This window comes from Strongylocentrotus purpuratus, unplaced genomic scaffold (assembly GCF_000002235.5).
Source record: "Strongylocentrotus purpuratus isolate Spur 01 unplaced genomic scaffold, Spur_5.0 spur5_scaffold_6, whole genome shotgun sequence".
Classification (NCBI taxonomy): domain Eukaryota; kingdom Metazoa; phylum Echinodermata; class Echinoidea; order Camarodonta; family Strongylocentrotidae; genus Strongylocentrotus; species Strongylocentrotus purpuratus.
Genome location: NW_022145612.1, coordinates 11,318,951 through 11,343,595, shown reverse-complemented (window position 1 = coordinate 11,343,595; position 24,645 = coordinate 11,318,951). Strand labels below are relative to the sequence as shown.

General features: G+C 33.6%; 1 protein-coding gene across 1 annotated transcript in view; it reads left to right on the top strand.

Moving 5' to 3' along the window:
* LOC581185 (exportin-T) overlaps positions 1-22,507 on the top strand; it is a 60,065-nt gene extending 37,558 nt beyond the window's left edge. Inside the window, exons 16-22 of the mRNA XM_781199.5 lie at positions 25-310; positions 1,978-2,167; positions 5,468-5,535; positions 7,055-7,219; positions 7,856-7,981; positions 16,052-16,108; positions 19,128-22,507. Coding sequence (XP_786292.3) covers positions 25-310; positions 1,978-2,167; positions 5,468-5,535; positions 7,055-7,219; positions 7,856-7,981; positions 16,052-16,108; positions 19,128-19,169 — 934 coding nt within the window. The 3' untranslated portion in view covers positions 19,170-22,507. The remainder of the gene's footprint in view (positions 1-24; positions 311-1,977; positions 2,168-5,467; positions 5,536-7,054; positions 7,220-7,855; positions 7,982-16,051; positions 16,109-19,127) is intronic.
* Positions 22,508-24,645: the final 2,138 nt, after the last annotated feature.

Below are 24,645 nucleotides of genomic sequence, written 5' to 3'. Positions count from 1 at the left end.
TGTAAACCTTTCTCCCCTTTCTAGTCGCACCAGCAAGGCATTCCATTCCCAGCTGACCATCAAGCAATGCGGCATCGAGACGTGCTACACCGATGCCTTGGACGTCTTCCTGAGGGCTTTAGACGTGCCCCACCAGCTCGGCATCGTCCACGCCTCGGTGAGGCAGTATCTTCACAGGATGGTCGTGTGTCTGGAGGAAGACGTGTTGCCTTACGTACCCGTAGCCGTAGAGCATCTCTTGAAGAAGTCGGAAGCCAGGGACCTGCACAAGTTCATGCCCCTTATCAATCAGATCATCTCAAAGTTCAAGGTAAGGAGGGAGGAATGATCGGGGGATGTTAGATGTAGAGCTGATTAGGAGCTTTTACCCAGGGTATGTGGGTTATCATTCCTTGAGCTTTTGAATGATGTTATTGTTTTCATAGACTCTATATCCAAGAGTTCATTATATTTTTCTCTTACTTTTTCATCTGTCTGTCTGTTTTTTGTTTGTTTACCATCATCATGTTGGGGTAGGATTGAAGGTGTATTTGGATGCATGGGTGAAGGAATATAAAACAAACTTTCTTTCCATGTGAATTAACATGGCATACCATTCAGAGATATTTAGCCAGATGAGGTTAAGTATCTTTTTCTGTGATAGGGGTCATGTGAGTTCTATAATATTTCAATTTGTATTAATAAAAATATGAAATCAGTCCATCTTCCCATCTTTCCATAATTCTTACTTTAATTCATCCATCTGTTCCTGAGTTTTTATGTACCACTGCAGCATGGGAGGGTTGGGAAATTTCAAACAAACTTTGCATAAATAATGGAAGGGGTGATCATATCTAAATGAAAGTACTAAGCCAGGTGAGGATAAGGTTCACATGCCAAAGTGAGAGTGGTCATATGACTTATAAAAGATTGTGCAAGAATCAATGATGTAATATGAACTTAAGCTGGGAAACAATAGATTTATACAAGATGGTGCAAGAATAAACAATGTAATGTGAACTTAAGCTGGGAAACAATAGATTTATAAAAGATTGTGCAAGAATCAATGATGTTATATGAACTGGAGCTGGGGAAACAATAGATGGTACATGTCAATCAAAATATGTTAACAAAATATAGGTGAGAGCCACACTGATTGTTCTTGTCATGCTTACGTCAGTCATATGTCTACATGTGCTTTGGTAACCATTGTAATACTGTATCATATAGCGATGAGATAACAACAAGGTACCATGACGACCTCTTTTAGTTTCAACCAGGAGACAATAGCAGTCCAAGGTTTCCTTTGGAATACAGCCAAAGTGTACAATGTTTAAAGATGGTTACTATAATAACATATTGTGTATTGTTATAAAGAGCCTTTATTAATGGTCAATGTTAGTATACCATAATAAAAATTGAATTATGGTTAAAGGTAACATGCAGTCGTGGTATTAGAGGTTACATAAATTTTCTGATAATGATACTTTTTTTTGTCTGTTTCCTCAAACTTATCCAGGGAGAGCCAATTGTATTTGAAACAAAATGCAACCAAATTAGTGCTTTTTTTAATCTCATTTATTCTTCTAAAAACATTTATCCAAACTGATGTAGCAGGTTGAAATGTATATGAGAACCTTTCTTTAGAAGGGAACACTAAATCACTTAAAAATTATGAAGATCTTCTTACGGTAGTCATTTGAATTTCATTGAGGGGTCACATCTACATGCATAGAGTACAACTACATTTAAACTCATTCCTCTTCATAATCAAAGAAAATGCTAATATTTCAATGATGTGTTATCGATAAATCAGAATCTCTCCTTGCTTATTAGCATTGAAATCAAGAAAAATATGATATTAACTTTTTCGTAATATTTTTTTTCTCATAAGTAGGGTGATGATATTCAACTGGCTCTAGTTTTTTCCCCAATATTTTAAAGTAAATTATTATATTGTAATGCTCTCTCTCTCTCTCTCTGCTCCACCACCATCAGAAAACCATCATCCGGTTCCTGCAAGCAGTGTTCATGCCCATTGTGAGGACCATAGATACCGTCCTCAAGCAACCAGCTGAAGAAGCTGACACCCAAGCCACCATTGATAAGCAAACGTTGAGGAGATGCTACTTTCAGTTCCTTCAATGCATTGCAATGAACGATTGCCTAGAAGTCATTAGTCACCAAGGTATGTCTACTCTTGTGAATATGCAAATGTATTCGATATGAATATTCATCCTTGGATTGTAGCACGATAATGGTGATTGTTCTGGCCGAATAAGATACAAATTAAACCTTTCAGGTAATGTACCATTTGATTTTGCCTTCTTTATTTTTCTTCTTCTTTTTTGGATATGTGTTGACCAATAATCCAATCCACTCCAGACACCCCTCAAATTAACAATTCTCTCTAAACAAAAAAAAACAAAAAACACTACTTTTTCAAGCCTTGTTCAGATATGCAGTAAATGACCTCAAAATGAGTGCTGCTGCATTATGACAATATTTAGTATTAAAGAAAGGCCAGTGGAGGTGAAAAAGAGCTGTGTGCAACAAAGGTCAGAAGGCATTCATACTTTGAAAGATATAGAAATGTAAGAACCACTATTGCAATGCCAGCTTGATTTGCCACAGATTTTTTTTTTTTTGGGGGGGGGGGGGGTCAGGTGGAGGTGGCTCACTACTCCATGTGTGAACCAGGCTTTTAGTATCTGCTGTAAAATCTAGGCTCCATTATAAATATCCTTTGTCTATTTTTAGCAGAAGATATATAAATCATGTGTAGTTTTAGTTTCCATGGGTTAATGGTTAATAATTACATTTCAAGTTTATATTGAAACTGAGTATAATATCTTAATGGAAACCTCAACCCAAAAATAACTCAAGATATATTTTGAGAGATTTTTAGTATTCTTGCTCATTAATCTACAAGATTTCCCACCAAAGTGTATGAGAGAAGCATAAACAAGGATTATGTACAGTTTCTCACATATCAGACTTCAAAGAAGTTTTACAAGTTGAAAAATCACAACCTTTGAGTATAAGGAAATGAGTCTTATGTTCATATTTTATTATGTGTAGAAGATTAGCATTTATATGAAAATTATTTGTAGTGGCTTTATTGTAAGAGTTTTCATTGATTTTGAAATTTGAAACTGTTCCAGGGGTAGGATATCATTAGTCATACAAAGCTAAATATTATTTTTGATTTACAATTCATCATATTAAACCGCAAATACATGTATATATTAAAGCCCCTCTACACTAGTTTGGCATGGAGAGATTAGACCTCCCTGCTAGCTCACTGGCAGGTTGCACTATGAACATGACGGACAAAGAAAGAGGACAAAATATACAGTTCCTCATTCTACCCTCAACAATTGCCGTGGTAGACAAAGGAACATCCCTTCACTGCTATTTTGTAAAAATGTGTAGAACAAGTGTCACATGCATATTCACCTGTTCTATGCATTTTTACATAATAGCAGTGAAGAGATGTTCCTTTGTCTACCACAGCAATTGTTGAGGGTAGAATAAGGAACTGTCTATTTTGTCCTCTTTCTTTGTCCGTCATGTTCATAGTGTTGTTATATCAACAAATCAGCTCTCAATTAACATCAGAAAAAGGGCATCATGGGGGATCAACGGGTACCGCTTAGGCATTGTTGGCTGTATAGAGAGCGCAAGTAGCTATAAGTAGTGCAGTGGGGCTTTAAAGCCACCATAACACTTTTGCCTAATCCATAAAAATGTAATATATGTGATTGAAGGATTAAGTCTTAATAAGAGTCAAATCAGATCACAGTTATCGGATGCCACTACAATTTCTTTTTAATACTAGAAATTGACTAGATCAAAATTTAGCCCTTGAAATAGCAATATCTATGATTAAGGTCATGAGGGTAGGTCTATGATTGTCCCTGGGATTGGTAATTTGATCTTGAAATAGAAGCAAGGACATTAGTACACTCCATTATGTATATTTTGTAACACAAGGCTGCCATACACACAATGCCATGCATGCCTTAAGCCATACCCTTTCAAAGTAATATTGTTTCACATCCATTCATTTTCTTGCTAAAATTGAAGGAAACTGAGAGAAAACCATGGGAATTTTAATTTGGAATTAATTGCAATATACAGTTCTTTAGAGAATAAATGTGGAAGTTTTTGATACCTTCTTAATCAATTCAACAATGATCAATTCATGCATTGTGCAATATTTGTGTCATTATGAAACTTGTTATGTACCAACTTTACCAAGTGAACATATATATGGTTAGATATTGAATTTCAATTCTAGCAACGTGGTTAATTGTGCACCATCTGTCATATGTTATAAATACTAGCATTCTCAGTAAACAAACTTGTTTTGATTGGAATGAAATTATAAACACCTACATGTATTAGGCAGTGTGCTAAATGAATTTTGTGTGTCAGTAGACATAACAATTATGCTCATATCTGGTTGAGGGCATCAATATATTTATACATTTATTTCTTTGAAAGTCAAATGAGTGTCTTGATATGATGTCAAAGTCACCAATGATTTGAGAAAGTGCGGCTTTTTATGTGAATTCCCCTGATAAAGATATTCAAACAATGACATGATTTTTGCATAAATTTTGTAAAAAGAATAATCTTTTTACTGGTACTGTATATACAATTTCTCTTTTTACTGGTAGGCTTACATGTGAATATGATGCAGTAGTTTATCTTTTTTAAATGTGATGTAGGATATAAGGGTATACTTCTTTCTTTTTTTCTTTGAAAGGTTGCCATATTCACATCAGTATTTTATTTCATATCTTCTGTTTAGAGACTGAATTTTGTTAATTCCAAAATATCAAATATCCTTTGTGGATCCGTGCAGATGATAACAAAATTAAGAACGATGAGTTTACTGTCTGCCAGTCGTGTGAATTTATAAGACCCTATCTCCTGATTATTCTTCAAGATGAAAGCATGTAAAAGAAGTGGAAGACCCAAAGATTTAAACTTGGGGCTTGACACTACCAGGTACCTGGTGCACATACCGGTAGGCCCCAAAGTCTACTTCTCTATCCTCAGATGTCAAATTTCATCAGGCAGCCCATGCAGACAAATGAAAAGTGTTAACCACTGCCTCTCTAGATTCTCCCTCTTTGAAGTGTATACTCTTGATTGGGTGCTCTGACGATAATTTCTCCGGGCTGTATGTCGTCAGAGATGTAGGTTTAAGGATGCTATTGGGTTTTAGGTTAATGTTATGGTTAGGGTTAAGATTAGTTACAGTGTTTTGTCCAGCGTTGAACTTGGGAATTCCGTTACTGCAGGATATTGACCAGGATATTGACCAGGATATTGACCACAGAGCACTTGTAGCACAAGCATATGTCGTATAAAATCAAGGATCGTCGGAGATGACGAAACACTTTTGAAGTCGCGACCTGTCAGTCATTCCACGACCTCTCAAACTAATTGATTATTGTCATCTTTTTTGTTTCAGAGCAACCATGTTTTGAAGAGGTGTTACTGAGCGTGGTACGAGCCACAATTGAAGAACCAGATCCTGTGGTAAGTTAATTTAATCCTACTTACAGCTTCTTATTCTTCTATATTTACCTTATAGAGGCTATATGATCCGTATGATACATCATTTCAATGAAAATAACTTCCATGTGAAGGTAACCTGATCCCTTAATCATCAGCTTATTTACCAATCCCCTGATCTTATTCATTTATTAAAATACCACTACCCAGATCTTTCCCAGGTTTCTTAGAAACATAAAAAAAAAAACAGGAAGTAAACACATATGAACATAAGACTTTTGATCTCTTGTGGTTTGATTACGAGACAAATGTGCCAAAGCATCTGTTTGTTTCTTCAGATGATATTGTGCAAGGATGTTAAAATTCAGATACAGATAACTAATTTTACATGGTCATTTCTCAACATGCATTGTAAACTAAAGGTTTGAAAATAAGAACTTGACATCCATTGTGGTTTGCTTTAAGAGTTGAATGTCCAGAAGAGCAGTAACTTTAGTCCTTGATTTATTATTTTTGTTATGGTTGTGCAATATTTTGTAGAATGTCATGTGATTTTATGCAATGAAATAAAAATATTCATGCAGAGAATGTTTAAGATAAGAGGACATTCTTTTATCAGCTGCATCCTATTGACCTATTGATCTTTTGTGGTTTGATTACGAGACAAATGTGCCAAAGCATCTGTTTGTTTCTTCAGATGATATTGTGCAAGGATGTTAATATTCTGATACAGATAACTAAATTTACATGGTCATTTCTCAACATGCATTGTAAACTACAGGTTTGAAAATAAGAACTTGACATCCATTGTGGTTTGCTTAAAGCTTATCTGCCGTAGTTTACAGGAGGGATTAGACCGCCCTGCAAGGTCACTGGACAGGTGGTTATCTCATCAACTCAGCTCTCAGTTAACATAAGAAAAAGAGGATCATGGGGGACCAATGGTCACCGATTAGGCATTGTTTGTTATATAGAGGGCGCAAGTAGCTATAAGTAGTGCAGTGGGCCTTTAAGAGTTGAATGTCCAGAAGAGCAGTAACTTTAGTCCTTGATTTTTTTTTTTTTTTTTTTATGGTTGTGCAATATTTTGTAGAATGTCATGTGATTTTATGCAATGAAATAAAAATATTCATGCAGAGAATCTTTAAGATAAGAGGACATTCTTTTATCAGCTGCATCCTTTTTTAACAAAGGAGTAGATATAATCCTACATACAGTATGTTGATATCAACAAACAAATTCCAAGAGAGTTTGGAAAAACTTTGATGTAGCACTAGACCAGTTTGATCCATTTCATTTTCTCAAGCTGACTGATAAGTATACTTGTGTTGAAATAACGAATGAATGAATTTGAATTAATGAAAATCAATGAAAATTAATGAATGTCATCATGTCTCATTTTATCCAGTCTCAAAAGAGCTCAGAAAAACTTCATGATGTATCACTTTGATTGATAATCACTCGATACAATGGACTGAGAAACATATCATGACACCATAAAGATGATGTTGATTAATTCTAATCTTCCATGTTTAATATCCAGATGATCAAGACATGTTTCAACATCCTGAAGAGATTGATAGAGTCTTGGGGTGGTAACGGAGGGATGCCTCTCTTCAGAGACTTCATCTACAAGTACGTCATCCCTGCCTGTTTCTTAGCTCCCCTCCAGAAGACCTTTGACCTCACTGATGCACAAACCGTCATGGTAACCAACATTTAGTATTATTCAAATGAGGAGGGGGAGAGAGAGGGGAAGGGGAGATACAGCATGCATTAGAGAGAGAGAGAGAGAGAGGGGCAGAGGAAGAGGAGTAGAGAAAAAAAAGAGGAAGAGAGAGAGAGAGACATGCACACACACACAGACAGACACAGACATCTTCCCAGTTATAATAAATTGTAACAATTGTGATATTTTTTTACTGGATAGAACAGGGCTTTCACTTTCTCAATGACATTACATTTTTAGTTATATCCTTTGATTGCTTTTTACAATAATTATGTTTTTCTGATTTCCCAACTGACAAATGATTTAAGAAAATAAATGATTTGTAAATTGTGATGCATATAGTCCGTACTACAAACATTCTTAGCTTGATGTACAACTGAAAATAGGACTATAGCTCTTGATGAAACCTTTATCAAATTCAAATTTCAGTTCAATTATTAGATTGTGGCTCAAAGTTTGTAAACTCCTGTATTGTCAGGCAAATTAAGTCCACATTTCAGAATAAATGATACTTTACATTATAAAAAATGAATTTATTGACACAAATTCTTAAAATCATGCATCTTTCCTAAGATCTAAAAAATAATATGTCTCCTTACTTTCTCTGTTCTCAAGGCCTTAGCTGAAGCTTCAACAGTACTTAAGAGTATCTACACTAAAGATGGATTAAACCTGATCCAGTTTCTACAAACAGAATGTTTCTTGTCTCTGCCAGTCCATGTGGACACAGACTCCGCCCAGGTGAGTTCACAGGGTGTTTGTATTTTTGTTTGTTTGTTGATTCCTTGTTTATTTGTTTATTTATCTGTTTAGTGCTTAGAAATTTAATTAGGGTGGATTGAGTCATTTGAAAAGAGTTCTATAACACGTCCAAATATTATATACCTGTGTGACAACTTTTGTTTGTAAGTCCAGACACCTTCCTCTGTTCATTTGTTTGTTGTTGTTTTTTTGTTTTTTGTTCATTCATTCAAAAGTCAGTGTGATCTACTTGTATCCCAAAATACCTGAATTTTCTTGTTTGGATGTGACTATCAATTTTGAAATGACAAAAGCAAGTTTGTGGTTATATTTAGAATTTGCACTCATCTTATACCTCACAAGTTTCAGTTTCTGATAAGTATGATTAAAGTGGATAAGAGATTAAAGTGGGGAAAAAAATTCCCAATGGAGCTTTCGGTTCCTGAAAATTACTAGCAATCATTTCCTCTGCATTATTCCTTCTCTTAAAAGGCTTTGGATACTGTTGTTTCCTCTTAATAGCTAATCTTGTCTTTTTCCATAATTTTAAAGGTATCGCTTAAAAGCAATGTGTAACCTTAAATATGAAATGCTACAAACTTGTGAAACCAGTGTATCATTTAGGCTCATTCATATTCAAGATATTAAACAATAATAGATGCTGCAATAACAATAAATGCACTTCACAATCGTGTATCTAATAATATACAAAACGGTGAGTTTGCTTTCGGGGCTACTGTTACTCAGGGTTTTTTCTTTTTTCCCCCCTCTGCCTTAATGTTTCATTTTGCTTTTCTTTTTTATATACATGTATGTTTTGCCTTTAGTAGATTGACTGCACCATGTCTGAATAAACCTTTTATAAACTATGCATGGTTAAGATGTTTAAAGTTTACCAATCGTTTGGTCATTTGGTTTAGCAGAGTACATATTTAAATGTGTTTGCCCTTGTATAACAAATGCTCTGGCAGCAATTACTCTGCGTTCAAGATCCTACGTCAACCAAATTCTTCACTTAAACTATGGAGGAAACACTATATCTAACCCTAATCCCAGACCTAACCCTAACTCCAAACCTAACCCTAACCCCAAGCCTAACCTAAACCCAATTGCAGCCCTAATGTTTATCCTATGTCTGACTAAATTAAAGCCTGGGGCAATTGTCGCTGGAGAATATATCGTCGCTGTTTTCACGAAGTGACGGTAGTGAAAAAAAAATTGCATTCACTTTGCGTTACGATTTTTCTCACTACCGTCACTATCAGAGGACAGAGTGTGAAGGGGAATTTGAATAATTGGTATATATATATATATCAATGAGTCGAGTAGAGATGAGAGGTAAAACAAAAAGGAAATGAAAAGGAAATCTCATCATCTCTTTTTCTTGGATAAATTTGGAATTGGTGAAAGAGAATTTTTTTTAGAGAGAAAGAGAAATCTATTTGTCTAAGTATTGATTCTATCTACACTGTACTTCACTGGTCAAGGCTTGTAGGAACCTGTTGTCTATGTAAACACACTTGTTATCATTGTGCTCTGATATGTGACACGTGTACTGACAAATAATTTCATGACCTTGAACGTCTTTGAGGATTTTTGTGTCAATTTTTTTCAAAGAATAGATTAGAATTGTACAAATATTTAAATAATCAATAATACTGCCAGGATGATCCGCTTTGTAAATATTTATGAGTGTAGTGTAGCATCTTTAGCTGTCTGAGCATACTCATAAGATATCCTTGAAGTTCAGATGAGGAAATAACACAGCTTTGTGTGGGAAAATCATTAGTTAGAGTTTAATATGTGAATGTTTACTATTGCAAAGTTTACATGAAATTTGTATACTCTTGAATTGCATAGATCTATATATATAAACAAATGGATCCTTCCTTCCTCCTTGAACATAGATAATAGGAGGAAATAATTCTCTTTAAATGCCAATGAGTGGAACCATCAAGGGAATTATATATGATGGTCATTTCCAGGTGTTTAATAGCAAGCATTTTTGCAGAACATAAAGTCTTATGATTGTAAATGTCACGATGTATTTCATCAAGAAGAAATTTATATGGCACCAACAAAAACTGGGATAAAAGTTTGTACGCTGTTATATAATCAATTCAAAATCAAAACCACACACATATTTGCAGTTCTGTTTACACGCAATAAAAATGGTGCAAGTTTTGTTGAATTAAAGAAGGGAAAAAGAGTCCCCCAAATCATACTTTTTTTTCTACTTCTATTTGCATTTGCCAAAATTATGAATAAATCAAAAGCAGATAAAATATCAGCATCAAAGTAGTCTTTGGGAATAATGATCAACTTGAAACGTAATCATTTATCAATTTTTGTTTAAACAGATGTTATCTATACCGGTAATTCACCTGCCTCACATACAGGATTTGGTTTATATGTAGAAACAGATGCTGACAAGATTAGTATTCATTGAGGATGTCCTTATTGCAAGTAGAATGCGTTTGATTCATAGCTATTGGCTTATATTGTTTCTGGAATTTGTTATCAACTTATCATGCAGTTTATGGGCTGTTTAAACCAATACAAAAAAAGTAGCCATTCTTGATAAAATCACATTGCTCCATGCTCACTTTCTTGGCCAAGATTCACTGGCGACAGCACGGAAGGAATTTACTTTATTAATGCTTTGTATATTCTTTGGTTTCCTTTGGTTTCCTTTGGTTTGGGGCTTTCTTCAAAAAATAAATTCCTGCTTCTAATTCTACATAAATTATAGGCACGGTTTGGTACCTCGCCAAGTATTTGTTATGTCACATCTCATCTGATGTAAGGTGAACAATCATCTCATCGTTTTTGTTTAAACTTGGAACTCACTTCGAGACTCAAAAGAAAACTAAAAAAGTACCACATCATTGCAAAATCACAGGACAGGAAGCATATTTTACGTTCAAAGAGAAAATGAAATAAAGAATTTTGACTGATCTATTATGTGGGTCCAGATTCTATCGTTTCAGTATGTAAAAAATGTTGGAGTCGGATGAAGAAACCATCATTGTATATGGGGGATAAACATACCTTTCTATTCAAATACATTGTGGTGTAGTATCTTGATTGTAAGGCATGTGGCAGACAAGTAGTAAAGAAGAATTTATGAATGAAATTGAAAGCAGTTGTATTATGGTTTCCTGTTGTGGTTTTTCATAGTAATCGGTATCCTTAGGCACTTCCGTTAAAATTCTCCTAAAGGTGCTAAATGGGCTGCATCACTCGAGCATGAGCCCCATATACTTTCAGATCTCCACTCGATAACTGTTGGTTAGCAGTTCTTTTGGTGGTATTTAAAGATCTGTTTATGAAAAAAACCTTTAAATTAATGTGGTACACTTTATCTGCAAAGTTTAAATACAGTTTGGCTTTGAGCTGGTGACTACAGTTGCTGTAGAGAGACAACTTTAAAGTCCAATTAAGTTTTCCAGTTACACTATGAAATTAAAATATTTTGTTCAAAATAAAAGAAAGTTCATAGCTATTGACCTTATAATTGTGTACCTTTATTTAATATGGAGACAATGAATTGACTCACTTTAGTAGAGCTCTATAATGTAAAGTTACTTGTTGAAGTACAAGACTAACACACATGCGATGAAAGCATAACATCTACAATTGTTTTTGTTTTTGTTTTGGATGTACTTCTATTGTTTTTTTAAAAACTCTATGCTGGACTTTCCAGAATGTGATCATCCATAACCTTCTCATAATGAAAATGAACCAGGAAAAGCAAATTGTAATCAAATTATATTGCTTACATTTTAACCTAGTTTCTTTGATTACTTTAATCTGTACCTCCTTGATACGTGTTGGAAAATATAAACATGTGTCCCATTATCTAGGTAATAATTCGTCATGAAATACCTGTGTGGGAAGTCCCTATTGCGCAATCTTTTGGCAGATTACGTAGTGTTGATGCAAGTACTGCTGTTATTCCAGTAAAGGCCTTGTGATTGGATTAAAGTTATTAAACTGTACTTTGAAACCTTCAATATAATCAATAGATTATCCGGTTTCATTGTTAATCTTGTGACGCAAGCTGTTTTTAAATGAAACATTGGTATTGGCAATCGCTGTATTTCGACATCACCATTCGAAGGTTTAAAGAGAAGATCGAGTTCGGGTGAGCGGGGAAAAATAATTTGTGAGCGTTTTCATTGTTATTATGCAAGTGTGGAAGAACATCAGAGAAAACTTGTTCCCTTAAACGCATGGCTCTTCAAATGCCTTCATATTCAAAGTTTGACATGTAACAGCTTGAAAATGTTGGCTTATTTGTGTGGTCTCATATACATCTTTACCAAGACTGGGCCAAATCTCTTATCATTTTGATGATTCCAGAACCTTGCAGTACACACCAATACTTATATGCTTGTATATTTTGCTTTAATATTTTAAAGTCTTCTTTTCCTAGTCCTGAGATGTGTTCACAGCATGATGACACTCTAAATTGTTGTTTTAGTTACTCATATAATGATAGCCATGAGTATAGCGAGTATAGATCATAGGTGTCATTTTGACATACATTCGTGTAAAATCTAAAAGAGTGCCAAAACTTCTCCAAACAGTGTAGCTATTGTGGGCTATGCTGGTGTGTGATGTTTTAAATTTTTGCTCTTTGATGTTATTTAACACATCAGATAAGTATCTAGAGTAATTTGATATCTATTTGACTTTCAAATCATTGAATATTGAGTGATTATGATTAAGCTCTGTTAAATTTCTTGAGCTATGCTCATTGGATTTCTTTGTTCATTTTCGTGATATTTCACACATCAGATTAGTATCTAGATTATTTAATATCAATGGACTTTTAAAGCAATGAATAGTGAAGATGAAGCCTTAATATTAAATTTCTCCAGCTGTGATTGAAAGGAAATGTTCCTTGTTTTGCTCCCAAATGTTGCCTTACACATCAGATAACATCTACATGTACTGGCAATTAAAATGGCTATCCATTTGACTTGAAAATCAGCAAATAGTCGGATTTTTTGCCCTAATATTATACTTCTTCAGGTTTGTATGTTGGAGATATTTCTAACTATAAACATTATATCATACGTAGCAATAACATCCTTTTTCCTATAATTTAGTCTTTATCATGTAAATTAATGATAGCACCATTACAAGACAGGATGTATTGAAGAGGCTGTTATAGACCACAGATATTTATGCAAAAACGATAACCAATTGTAAATAAGTAACTTTAATGATGGAGTTAAGTAAGCAATAACTAGGAAGTACATGTAATATCCTCAATATCGGCTTTTTACACAAGGATACCTAAATATTGGTGTTTATTTTTGTAGAGGGAAGCAAATTCATAAGATATAAAAGAGTTCATATTATTTCTGCCAATCCTACAATAAGCAGATACGTTGATATTTCCAAATGCTCTTTAAAAGAAGGATATAGGATGTATATAGCCATATTTAATCCCTGATGACACATAATAAACAAAGATATTACACATCAGACATCACTTTCACCTTGTACATGTATGTTAACCTCCTTTCTCGAATGTTCTAAACCTGTTTAATGTTTGTCATTCGTCTGCGAATGTTAGCAATGTTTTCAAGAAGGGGAATTTCCATGACGCATGCTGGCTCTGCACATTTCATCATCTTGTGCTCATGCCAGAGGGGATGTGAGATGCTCCAGTTGGTTGGTTGGTGTGTTTTAGTACCAAAACTACTTGAAACACTCAATATGAAGTTTGAAGTTTATTATCCAAACGAAAAGTACATCAATATAACAATAAAATGTGAATGTTTAACATTGAAATTATAAATGGGACCAGAAAATAGCATAAAATTGTATCATAAAGTGAAAGAAGATGTCATTTAATACACACTTCTGCAAAAAATCCCCCCTCCCCCCCCCCCCCACTATTTATCAGTATAGTTATTGCTATAGTCATCATAAATATTATCGATGAGGTCTTGATTGAGCAGAAAATATATCAATATGACGTCTGTTGTCACATCAGCGAAGGCGAAGTAATCAACACTTGTTCTGAGGACAAATATTGGTAAAAGAATACATTATTTGGGTTTTCTGTGTACGCAGACAACCTAAATTTTGTATTATGTTATCATTATTGTACTTCAAACAAATTTGTCTTGCAAAAATGCTTAACTGACATCCTCTTTCATATTATAAAAAATTCAAGTAAAATGTTACCATCACATTTTTGGGGCTTTCAACACTTTAGAGGGGCTTTAATAAAGGCAATCATGGGTACCAAGAGCTAAACATCAGACCAATTTTATTTCATTGAATTGAACAACAGCTTCCATGAAATCGAATAACAATTCCTTTTGAAAACTATGCAGAAAACAACAGTTTTTGAGATATGTCATTTATTTTCTAAGAAAGAGGATGCTTTTGTATGCATGCTGCATACTTAGTCACATTGTGATAGCAAGAAAACCAATATTAGTTTAAGATTACCCTTTAACCCCTCTTGCAATTTCAGCATGTACACAATGCCTTTTGCATGTTTTTTTATTGCAACTTGCAAGAGTAGCAGTTCTATTATTTGTGCCATATTTAACCTAGAATTTATTGACTGAATGTCCTATCTATGAACTTAGATGCGTTGTGCACGATCGCTGAATTTGTTTTTGCAATAGACTAGTTCACGGTTAACACATTACTGCAATGACCCCGAATATCCACAGATCTTCAAAACATAAAGAGGTTCCACTTTGTACATTTTGAAATAATCACTCCTACAGCGATGGAGCTGCTATATAAATAGCCTTTGTTCCCCCACTTACAAAGAATACTCCCACCTGTGTGTTATGGAGTGCATTAATGAATAATGATTACATAACTTTCATGAGCACGTTTCCAGTATTTCGTCTCCGTGTATTTCACAATTTGTTCTGCATTGACCTTTATCTGCTCATGCTCAGACTGCAACCGTGAACTGGCTTATTCAAGCAACTATTTAGATGTGATTGGCACTTGGCAGTCTAGAAAACCTTATCATAAAATAGTGATCATTTATGAGCATTGATGCTTTACAGAAAAGTTTTTATATTGTAGATCTTTAGGCTATGAGGGATGATAGGAATTCAGATTTGAAATTTTGACTTCAGATCTGAACTTTTGACTTCAGATTTGAACTTTTGACTTCAGATCTGAACTTTTGACTTCATATTTGAACTTGTGACTTCAAATCACTACTCTGCCACAAAGACTGATATAAAACCATAATATACACTTGAGATACATTTATATTTGCTTGTCAATTCAGGACTAGGAATGGCCTCTATTTCTATCTCTGAATCCACACACCCAATATGAATTAAGATAATGAAAATGGTCATCTTCTTTAAAGAAGATAGAACAACCGTTATCAAAAATGAAGTGTTTTATGTTATAGTGTTTAGATATGTATCACCAGGGCCCTGTTACATAAAAAGTTACAATTCATGATATTTTTCAAAAATTAAAAGTACCTCCTTCAATCCATTGTGCCTTTAAATAATTAGTAACTTATTATTAATTTCATGTTACAGATACAAATAATGTAGATGCAATACATGTAAGATGATTAAGACAATTAATTGCAGTGCAGAATATGATTATATATACAATAGATATTTATGTTTCATTGTTCATGTACTTCCATTTAATCTTTATGGGCTCAGCTGTCATAACATTCTGTCAAATATGATTTACATGCTGGACCATTATTATATATGTGCATTGTCTTTTCAATACTGCTGCCAAAATAATTAATTAATTAACAGGAAGGACATGTGGTCAGCAGGTGTATAGTTAAACGCACTGTTCAACCAAAAAATAATAAAATGTGTAAATATTGGCAGGAAAATTGTCTCGTTTGTGTCTGGCACCTGTCTCCTGTTTGGGAGTGTCTAGACATAGAAGTCTAGCAGCAATGTTGATAGCCCAGGTTTGGCTGTAGATGCAATCGATTCAAAGTTTAACTTTAATTGTTTAATATTGCCAATTTCATTTTCATTTGTTTTACTTTATTTCGTTTGTTTTACTCTATTTCTTCTGTTATCACAGGCATTTTGTCAAGCACTCCAAGAAATGGATGGCAAAAATTTCAAGGGTTTTTGCAAGGTAAGCAAGAAGAAAGAAAATTAACCTTTTGCTCATATTTAAATCCCCGGCAAGGCACTACATGAATCTTATATGAGATTTATATGTTACGATTCCACAATTTAAAAAAATGGGTTACAACCATTTTGTAAATTTCATGGTATTGATTATGCTCGCCAATGCCTTTGGCAAAACTTTACTTTCAAATTTAATATTTCTTTATATTAGTAAATCTTTTTATCCTTTGAGAGTAATGAGGAATTTATGAAAAAATTGGAATAAAGACATGTATTCACCCTGTAATTGTCTCCTTCATCTCTTCCTCTTTTTCTATTGTTAATGAGTTCTAGTAAGTGGTAACATCCTGGTTCTTGTTCAAATAATACATTCCTGTAATTGATGAAAGTGCAGTAACTTGCTGAAGAATCAGTGAACGGATTTATTCTCTGAATGACACTATAGGGCCATTCAGATGTGGTTAACCTTAGAATATTCTAACCGTGTCTCACTGCTTTCAATGTATTAATATAATGAAACTGAACGAAAGAAACAAACTACATTACAATACGTTTCACAAAGACCATTTTTGTAAATCCTTGATAGTAATGTTGTAGTTTACACAGGTGCATATCCAGACATAGTACATATACAGTAACTACTTCAAAAATTCAACACCTGTTTTTAAGACAAACATACTACTTTATTATCATCTCTTAATGTAAAACTATATGTTCGTTGTGTGATGTGTGCGTAATGCTTCATGAATGTTTAGTATTCTCCTCAAGTGGACTAATCATCAATTCTAAGTTGGTTTTGAATTGGATATTGTCTGTTTGGAGCCAGAAGGGTGTTAATTCATATACTTTAACATGGAGCAAAGGCCTTCTGGCTCCGAACAGACAGACTGGCATCACCGCATGTAAATGTTTGATGGGAACTGAGTCATTTTGGTCTCAGTGTGCAGCCATGGTGTCTGGCCAAAGTGGTTAGTGATATGTTTTCATGTATCATGATATGAGATGCTAAAGCTAATACCACTTCTTGTTCATGCCTCATGATGCATGATGTATTAATGGAAGTGATCAGCTGTCTGCTCTATGTCCTTGTAATTCTATTCATCAAGTTAATGATTAATTTATAGCAGAAATACAATTTGAATAGATGGCTGTTTCAACAATGCAATATCCAGTTGATATTTTCACAATCATATAATACTGAACAAACAAGTCATAATTCATAATTATTTCCTGAAATATATTTGCATTATCATTAAACAATGTACTTTATTCTATCCAAATCAAATTATATTCATATAGACACTGTCCAAACAAGTCATAATTACTTCCTGAAATATATATATATATATATATATTTTCGTTTTTGTTATTGTATTGGATAGGTTTGACTGATTATCAGCTGTTCCATTTATAGGATATTAAAAACAATTTGAAAATTGCAATTTAACGAAGGACCAAAAATCCAACTTTTTAAACCTTGAGAATGTTTTTACCTCAATATCATTGCCTCACCCCCAAGTATGAAACAAATATATACATGTATATATATTTCTTGCACAGAAATGTAATAGTCTCCAATTTTCAGTTATTTGACTAGTGTGTCATGTAATGATTTTGGTATTGAATGGGTTCCTATGATTCATAACATAGGTGTGCCATGATGATGCATGTTGCAATATTTTCATCTTAAAGTTTCTTTGTTACACACCCAATCTTGATTCAGGCTTTACTTGGATATCAATCATGAGGCTTTTGTGGCTTATAAAAGGCATTTTAATAATTTCCCTCTGGGGGTTATATCTTGCCTGGACACAAAGGAATGTGGTTTCCTACCTTGAAGGAAGGCTCTTAGACTGAGGAGTGTCCTTTGGTTTCAATGACTTCTCTGTTTGATATTTATTTGGGTCTGGGCTACATCCTTAAGATATTACGTCAGCATGGCATTTCAGAGAACAAACATAAAAAGTATGGATTCCCCAGAGAATGACTCATATGTATGCTTTTGATGGGGATTCCCCCTATTGTAATGGAGATGAAGAAGGAGGATTGCATCAGTTAGTGAGAAGAGACGGAAGAAATTCTCGAATGGATAAGAAATGGGATAATAATAATAATAATAATAAGTGGTTCTTGTATAGCGCTCATGTCAGTCAGATTTGACCCTCCTGGCGCTCCCGATTATTACCCTGGCTTTAGCACGGCTGCCATGGATGGAGGGGGTTTCTGTCCTTTGTGTGCACATCTTTGTTTAAAAAATAGATTTAATACCAGTTTCATCTAAAAATGGGTTAGTAGATATAATGATCATCCAAATTGCCTTGAATCTCACCCCCCCCCCCCCACCCCAACACATCCACACAAATACACATTTTAGTGAGGCAAGATTGGTATTTAGTATTTACATTCTGAAGAGAGTATTCAAAATTTAGAAACTTGATTAATTAACTTGTATATTCATATATATGACTAAATCATTCATACCCTTATCAATTTGTTTAAATTTTTAAATTTGTGTTTCTTGAGAATGTGACAGTTTAAAGCTTTACATCTGAAAGTATCCAACAAAGGCCCTTATTCAACCTAATTCAACCTTCTCATTCTTAGAATTATGAGGGGAAAAAGAAAAGAAGAACAAAAAAATCAAATCAAATTTACAGGGGGTACAAATAGTCATTGTACATCATCTATTGAAAGCAAGAAGAGCTTTACTTTAACTTTATCCCTTCCCGGCCTTCAACAGATGATAATTTGCCTTCTCTGTATTAGCTATGATTTATTTCAAGTTTTTGTGTTCACAATCATTTGACAAGCCCTGCATTTTAAGATTAAGCTCACACATACACCCATACTTTCAAGCAGATACATGACCCATTTCATACATTTAATGTCCTAATGTCTTAAACAGTGTATTAAATCTTTTATCTCTATTGTTTGGCGAGGAGTGGTTTTTAATTTGTGAAGAGGTGAGTGAAGTGAATCATGTAGGTAACTGATTTTCTTTCTTTCTCTCTTTTCTGTTTCAGATGTTCTTTGAATCTGCCAAAAAATCAGTGATAGCTTCATGACACAGGGAGAATGTTTCGTGCTGAGCATGTTTGATGCTGACCATGCAATGTGTGCTTGTTCATAGCAAAGAACAAACAGTACCATACATGGACAGACAATGACATACGAGAACATTATGGGATACATGTAACTTCAATGCAAGCCTGTAAATAGAAAGTTATTTTAAAGCATTGTATCAAGAAGTCGTTACCAGGGAAAGTATACAATCATCAAATGATGTGGATTTTTTTAAAAACGTCTCTGACCTTTGCTGCAAATTACGATAGGCATTTAACCACTACAAGGTCAACCATGAGCGATGGATGACGCAACAAGACCTTGTATGAGGAGTTCTGCAAAGCAGCAGTTTATTACTCTTCAGATTGTTTGAGTCACACTGGAAGAGAAAGCACCTAATTCGTACCCCGTTCGACTCTTCTTCTTGCAAGCCACTGTGAATCAGACTCATCATGATATGGACAAAATCATGAATTTACTTATTCACTGCTTACATAAGTTTAATGTGATTGATGATGTTGCTAAAAGAGTCAGACGATGAATTCTTGTATTAATTTCTCTTTCTTTAATACGAAAGAGGTTCCATACTTGTTATTTTAAGACAGGTGATCTTTATATTGCAGATCTCATTGTTTCTGAAATCAAATGGAGGATTCAGATTCCAATTTAATGAGGGGTTATCCAAAGAAATCATGCTAAATAAAAGAGAGACAATATTTTGTTTTGCCCGTGAACACCCTTAGTTTCTAAAATATTTTCATTCTATTATGTTCAGTACTCTTTTTATTTTCGCTTTACATTCTTTGTTTTCTTCTCCTTATCAGCAATATACTTTCTTGACAAAGCTAACATCTAGAGAATGTAAAAGATATATAGTATTACTTGTTTTGACTAAATCAATATGATACATATTAGTTCTCATCACGTTATCTTATTAGACTTATTTCATGCATAAGAACAAACAATGCTCTGTAAATTGTGCCTTTAGTAAATGAAATTTTACTTCCTATATATATATATCAAAGAAAATGTCAAGTTCTTTTGGTTTTTCTATCTTTTAGTCACATGTCTTCATGGATAAACTCTAAGAGAGTCTTGTCGAGTTCTATCATAATTATTTCAACTCTAAAAATCATGTCAGGAAAAGTTTTCTTTGATTTGGTGAATGGACACTTTAGCAAAATCAATAAAATACATGAATGAGTAATTTGTCACTCTAGTGCATCTTCTGGAATACTAAAACCAACTTTATGATTGATTATATTTTGTAACATGAACTTGAGCCATTAATGGTATTCCTGTAATCATGAGATAAGCGTATCGAGAAATAAGTTTAAAGAAAAACAAAGTTTCAGTCATAGTATTATTTACTGATATCAGACTTGCCAGAATGTGTATTGCTTGTCCACATTCACTTTTATTTGTCTGGATAGACCACACTATTTTAATTTATGAAGAAGATATATATTTTGTTTTGATTGACACTGTCAACTTTTATTTGAATTTTATGGACATGTTTCAAAGTAAAGGAGATGTAGGTCAAAGGTAAATGTCAGATTGAGGGACCATTTTTTATCCTTGGGTTAAAGAATATGAGTTTTTATGTTTCTTTTTTAATGATAACAAAGATAAGTATGTCAAATAAAATGTCAAATAAAGGTATTAAAACAAGTATATATTTTTTAATTATTTTACTTTAATCCTAGGGTTTATATACAGGGTTGTGAATTATCAGGTATTGAGCAGTGACATCCATTTTAATCTATACAGTTATACAAACATGCAAAATATGTGTTCTCTATCTTTTATTGATTTATAATTAATTGGTACTGTTGTTGCGACAATAGCATTTTTAATTTAAATTAAAGGGAAGTATTGAATGGAATGGCTGTAGCAATGTGATAATTGATATCTTCATTTACTGCATAAAGATAAAAATGGGAGTGACTTTAAACCATTTATCAGTATAGTTATTGCTATAGTCATCATAAATATTATCGATGAGGTCTTGTTTGAGCAGACAATATATCAATATGATGGCTGTTGTCATATCAGTGAAGATAGGTTGAACTTTATGTATGACGCAAGTAATCAACACTTCTTCTGAGGAACAGCTGTTCACATCAAATGTGTATCTTCTGTCTTGGAGCACCGTGGTATATTGCTGAAGGCTCGACTTGTACGAGAGGTCCTGGGTTCAATCCTTGCTCGGTGCTTACATCCTTGGACAAGGTGTTTTGCCCAAGTTTGTGTCCCTTGATCCAGGTGTTAAAAATTTGTACCTGGCACTTGACAATGCTGGGCTAAAGATAATCGCAGGGCCACAAGGAAGATTTATGGGGTCCACTCATTTATATATTTTGTTTTAATTGGTTTTATAAGATGACTATATAGGAAGAGGAAGAAAATAATGAGTTGTTTAGGTTATTTTATTCTATGAAAAATAAATACCAAACCTTGCTTTAATTTACTGTGAATGGCAGTTATTTGTTTTGTTTTAGCGATTGATAAAATAACAAATCTAAATCTCTGCAACACAATACATAGGATGGTCCATTGTTGATTATGTAGAGATTGGTTAATTTTGTTTGTGTGGGGGGGGGGGGGGTGTTCTTTCTTTATACAATTACGCCATCCAATTTGTTTATTTTACTCCACAATTGAATACAATAATTTGTAACAGATGAATGAAATAATTGGTATCATAATAGGTATCGAGGCATTTGACAAAGACATATGCATTAGATTTGGTTTGTTGAGGATAAGCCAGTTCTGATTTGATAATAGTCTCATTAAATGTCTCATCTGATTTGTTGAACAGATTTGTAAACATGTTTGTTATTTTGCTGGCATTAAGTTATTTAGGGCTGGCATTAAGTTATTTATGGCTGGCTTTAAATTAATTCATGCTGCACTATTTTGTATGATTTTTTGCCTTCTTATTCTACATATATTTGTTGTTTGATTGGGTATAACCATGCTGAAAATTGCAATATGTTCATTTTGTTTCTCAGTATTTTCTATGAGTACAATTGAAATGCTTGATTTTATTTCCAATTGGCAGGGACCATACTATTTCATGCTCATTATCATCACTTAATTTGTGATAAAATTTACTTTGATTTCAGTTGTCATTTGAACAAAAAAATGTTGAAAATAACTAGTCTACCTTGGACATGATCGCAAAGAATTTATGAAATGAATTCTTGGGCATAATCAATAGGTTAGTGCATTATCTATTATTTGTACAATTCATATAATAACTGCTTGCTAAATAGTGAAATATTTTCTAAATAAATTCAAAAATTTATTGAAATTGCTTTATAGTTCATTCTTGAAAGTATTTGTGAGTGTGTTCTTCTTACATGAATTCAGTTATTCCAACGTTTTTGCGTAAAAAGAAATTACTTTTGTAATACAATTTTGTAACATTCATACATACAGAAATTACTATTTTGTTAATTTTTATTTCATATATTTATTTACTTTGAAATTCAAATCTGGTCCTTTAATCATTAAGGTCACAAATATGATTGATTATATATTTCTTCAATCAGATTATATACAATTATCTCTATTATGATATTTCATTTCCTCATCATTTCATTTAATGAAACGGTCATCATTGAAGAAGACTTGTAATGTATTTTAGTTTTAAATCTGCCCTCTGATGCATAATAGTCTCCTTTTTAAAATATTTTTTTTTGTAAGTTTTATTTTGATATATAAATTCAAAATTGTTATGAATTGCAAGAGAATTGGTGGCAAACAATCATATTTGATTTATATGTGTATATATATTTTTTCTTCTAAATTTCATTTTCTGTTAATGAATAAACGAATAAAATACAAAGTGAAATTCACTTTCGACTTATCATGAAAAAATAATTGTGCCTTTATCTTCTTCTTTTCTTGTCGCATGGGGCATAAGCCGAACTAAATAATCCTCATTACCAGGTCCCTCGGAGAGGACCTAAATCCGTCGGCCGTCTGGTTGCTTACTAACAAGCATTTATGCTTTCTTAGCAGTCAGGTAAAACAACCTCCACCACCACCAATTTCATTACGCTCTTTCATTACTTCGAATAGATATTGAAAATCCATCTAAAAGGTATTTTGGGAAGTAAAATCATATGCATGATGCCGATATTCTCAAAATCCTTGGTGGTCAAGTATTGAAAGGTTTATCTTCAGTTCTGTTCGTAACTGAAAACACTTTCTCACATAATCAGTAGATACCAATTCTCAACTTTTATTAACACTATTAAACCACCGACATCTGCAAAACGATTTTGGCGGAACAGCTGAGTAATGTACCACCCCCCCCCCCCCCCCCAAAAAAAAAGTTATGTTTTCTCTCAAAACTTATGAATATGATCGATGAACAGCAGTATTTTGAAGACGCTACCTAACATATAGGAGGTAAATTCATTTGTTATTGTAATTATCTAATTTCCCTCCTAAAATTATCTGTACCGAAATTCTATGTAGAGTTGTTAGAGACATGGGCAAACGCGAGGGAGTTTAGAGGAAACTATATAACTATATAAGAATTTTTTGTTGTTGAATAAATCCTTATTCGAATTGATGGAAAATGTATTTAAGATGAAAAGTTGCAAGTGCAAAACATTTTCGATTAGAACATGAAATTGTAATTGCTCGTAATGGGGAATTAAAGTCAAGGACCTAATTTCTTAATAAAGGTTTGGATAATGAAGATCAGATCTTCATTATCCAAACTTTTATTAAGAAATTCTGTATTACTGAAAACTGAAAAATATACGAAGCACTTCCTCCAAGTTGGAAGCGGAATATAGAAAGTACAAATTTAGCTAAAGACAAAAGTCTTTATTAATGAATTGACTTTTACAAATAATGGGATAAACAAATATATACAAAGAATTGGTGAAAGAAATAAGTTATCAGAGGCTGGTGAGAGTTTCTTGGGCAGGGTGCACGGGGGGGGGGGGGAGGGGGGGGGGGGGGGGGGGGGGCGGCGAGGGTCAGGGAGAGCATTTTTATTTTCATCTATGACTTGTAATATAATTGTTGTTGTTGCTATTTCAATGTATTGTTTGTAATTATGTCATCAAAATCAATGATTTATATATAATAGAATGTCTATTTTTTCTCAATTATGTTAAATTTGGTTCATTGAATGATAATAAACTACTTTCTAAAACAACAAAAATGTATAGTACAATTCGATACACGTATAGAACTAATTCGCAAGAATCATGTTGAATTCCCATGATTTTATACCATAACAAAAAAGCTTTTGCCTCGATATATTATATTGCTCAATGTTCTTGGCTATCTGAGCTTTCATCCTCGGCCCCTCGTTATTTCATTGTTTGATCTACCAGGCCCATTGAGATGACGTCCATGTAAATTGATAAACACTAATGTGGGAAATAAACAACCTTCAAAAGTAAGCCGTGGGAATAGCCCCTTCTCAAAGGCACCCCACCCCTCGGG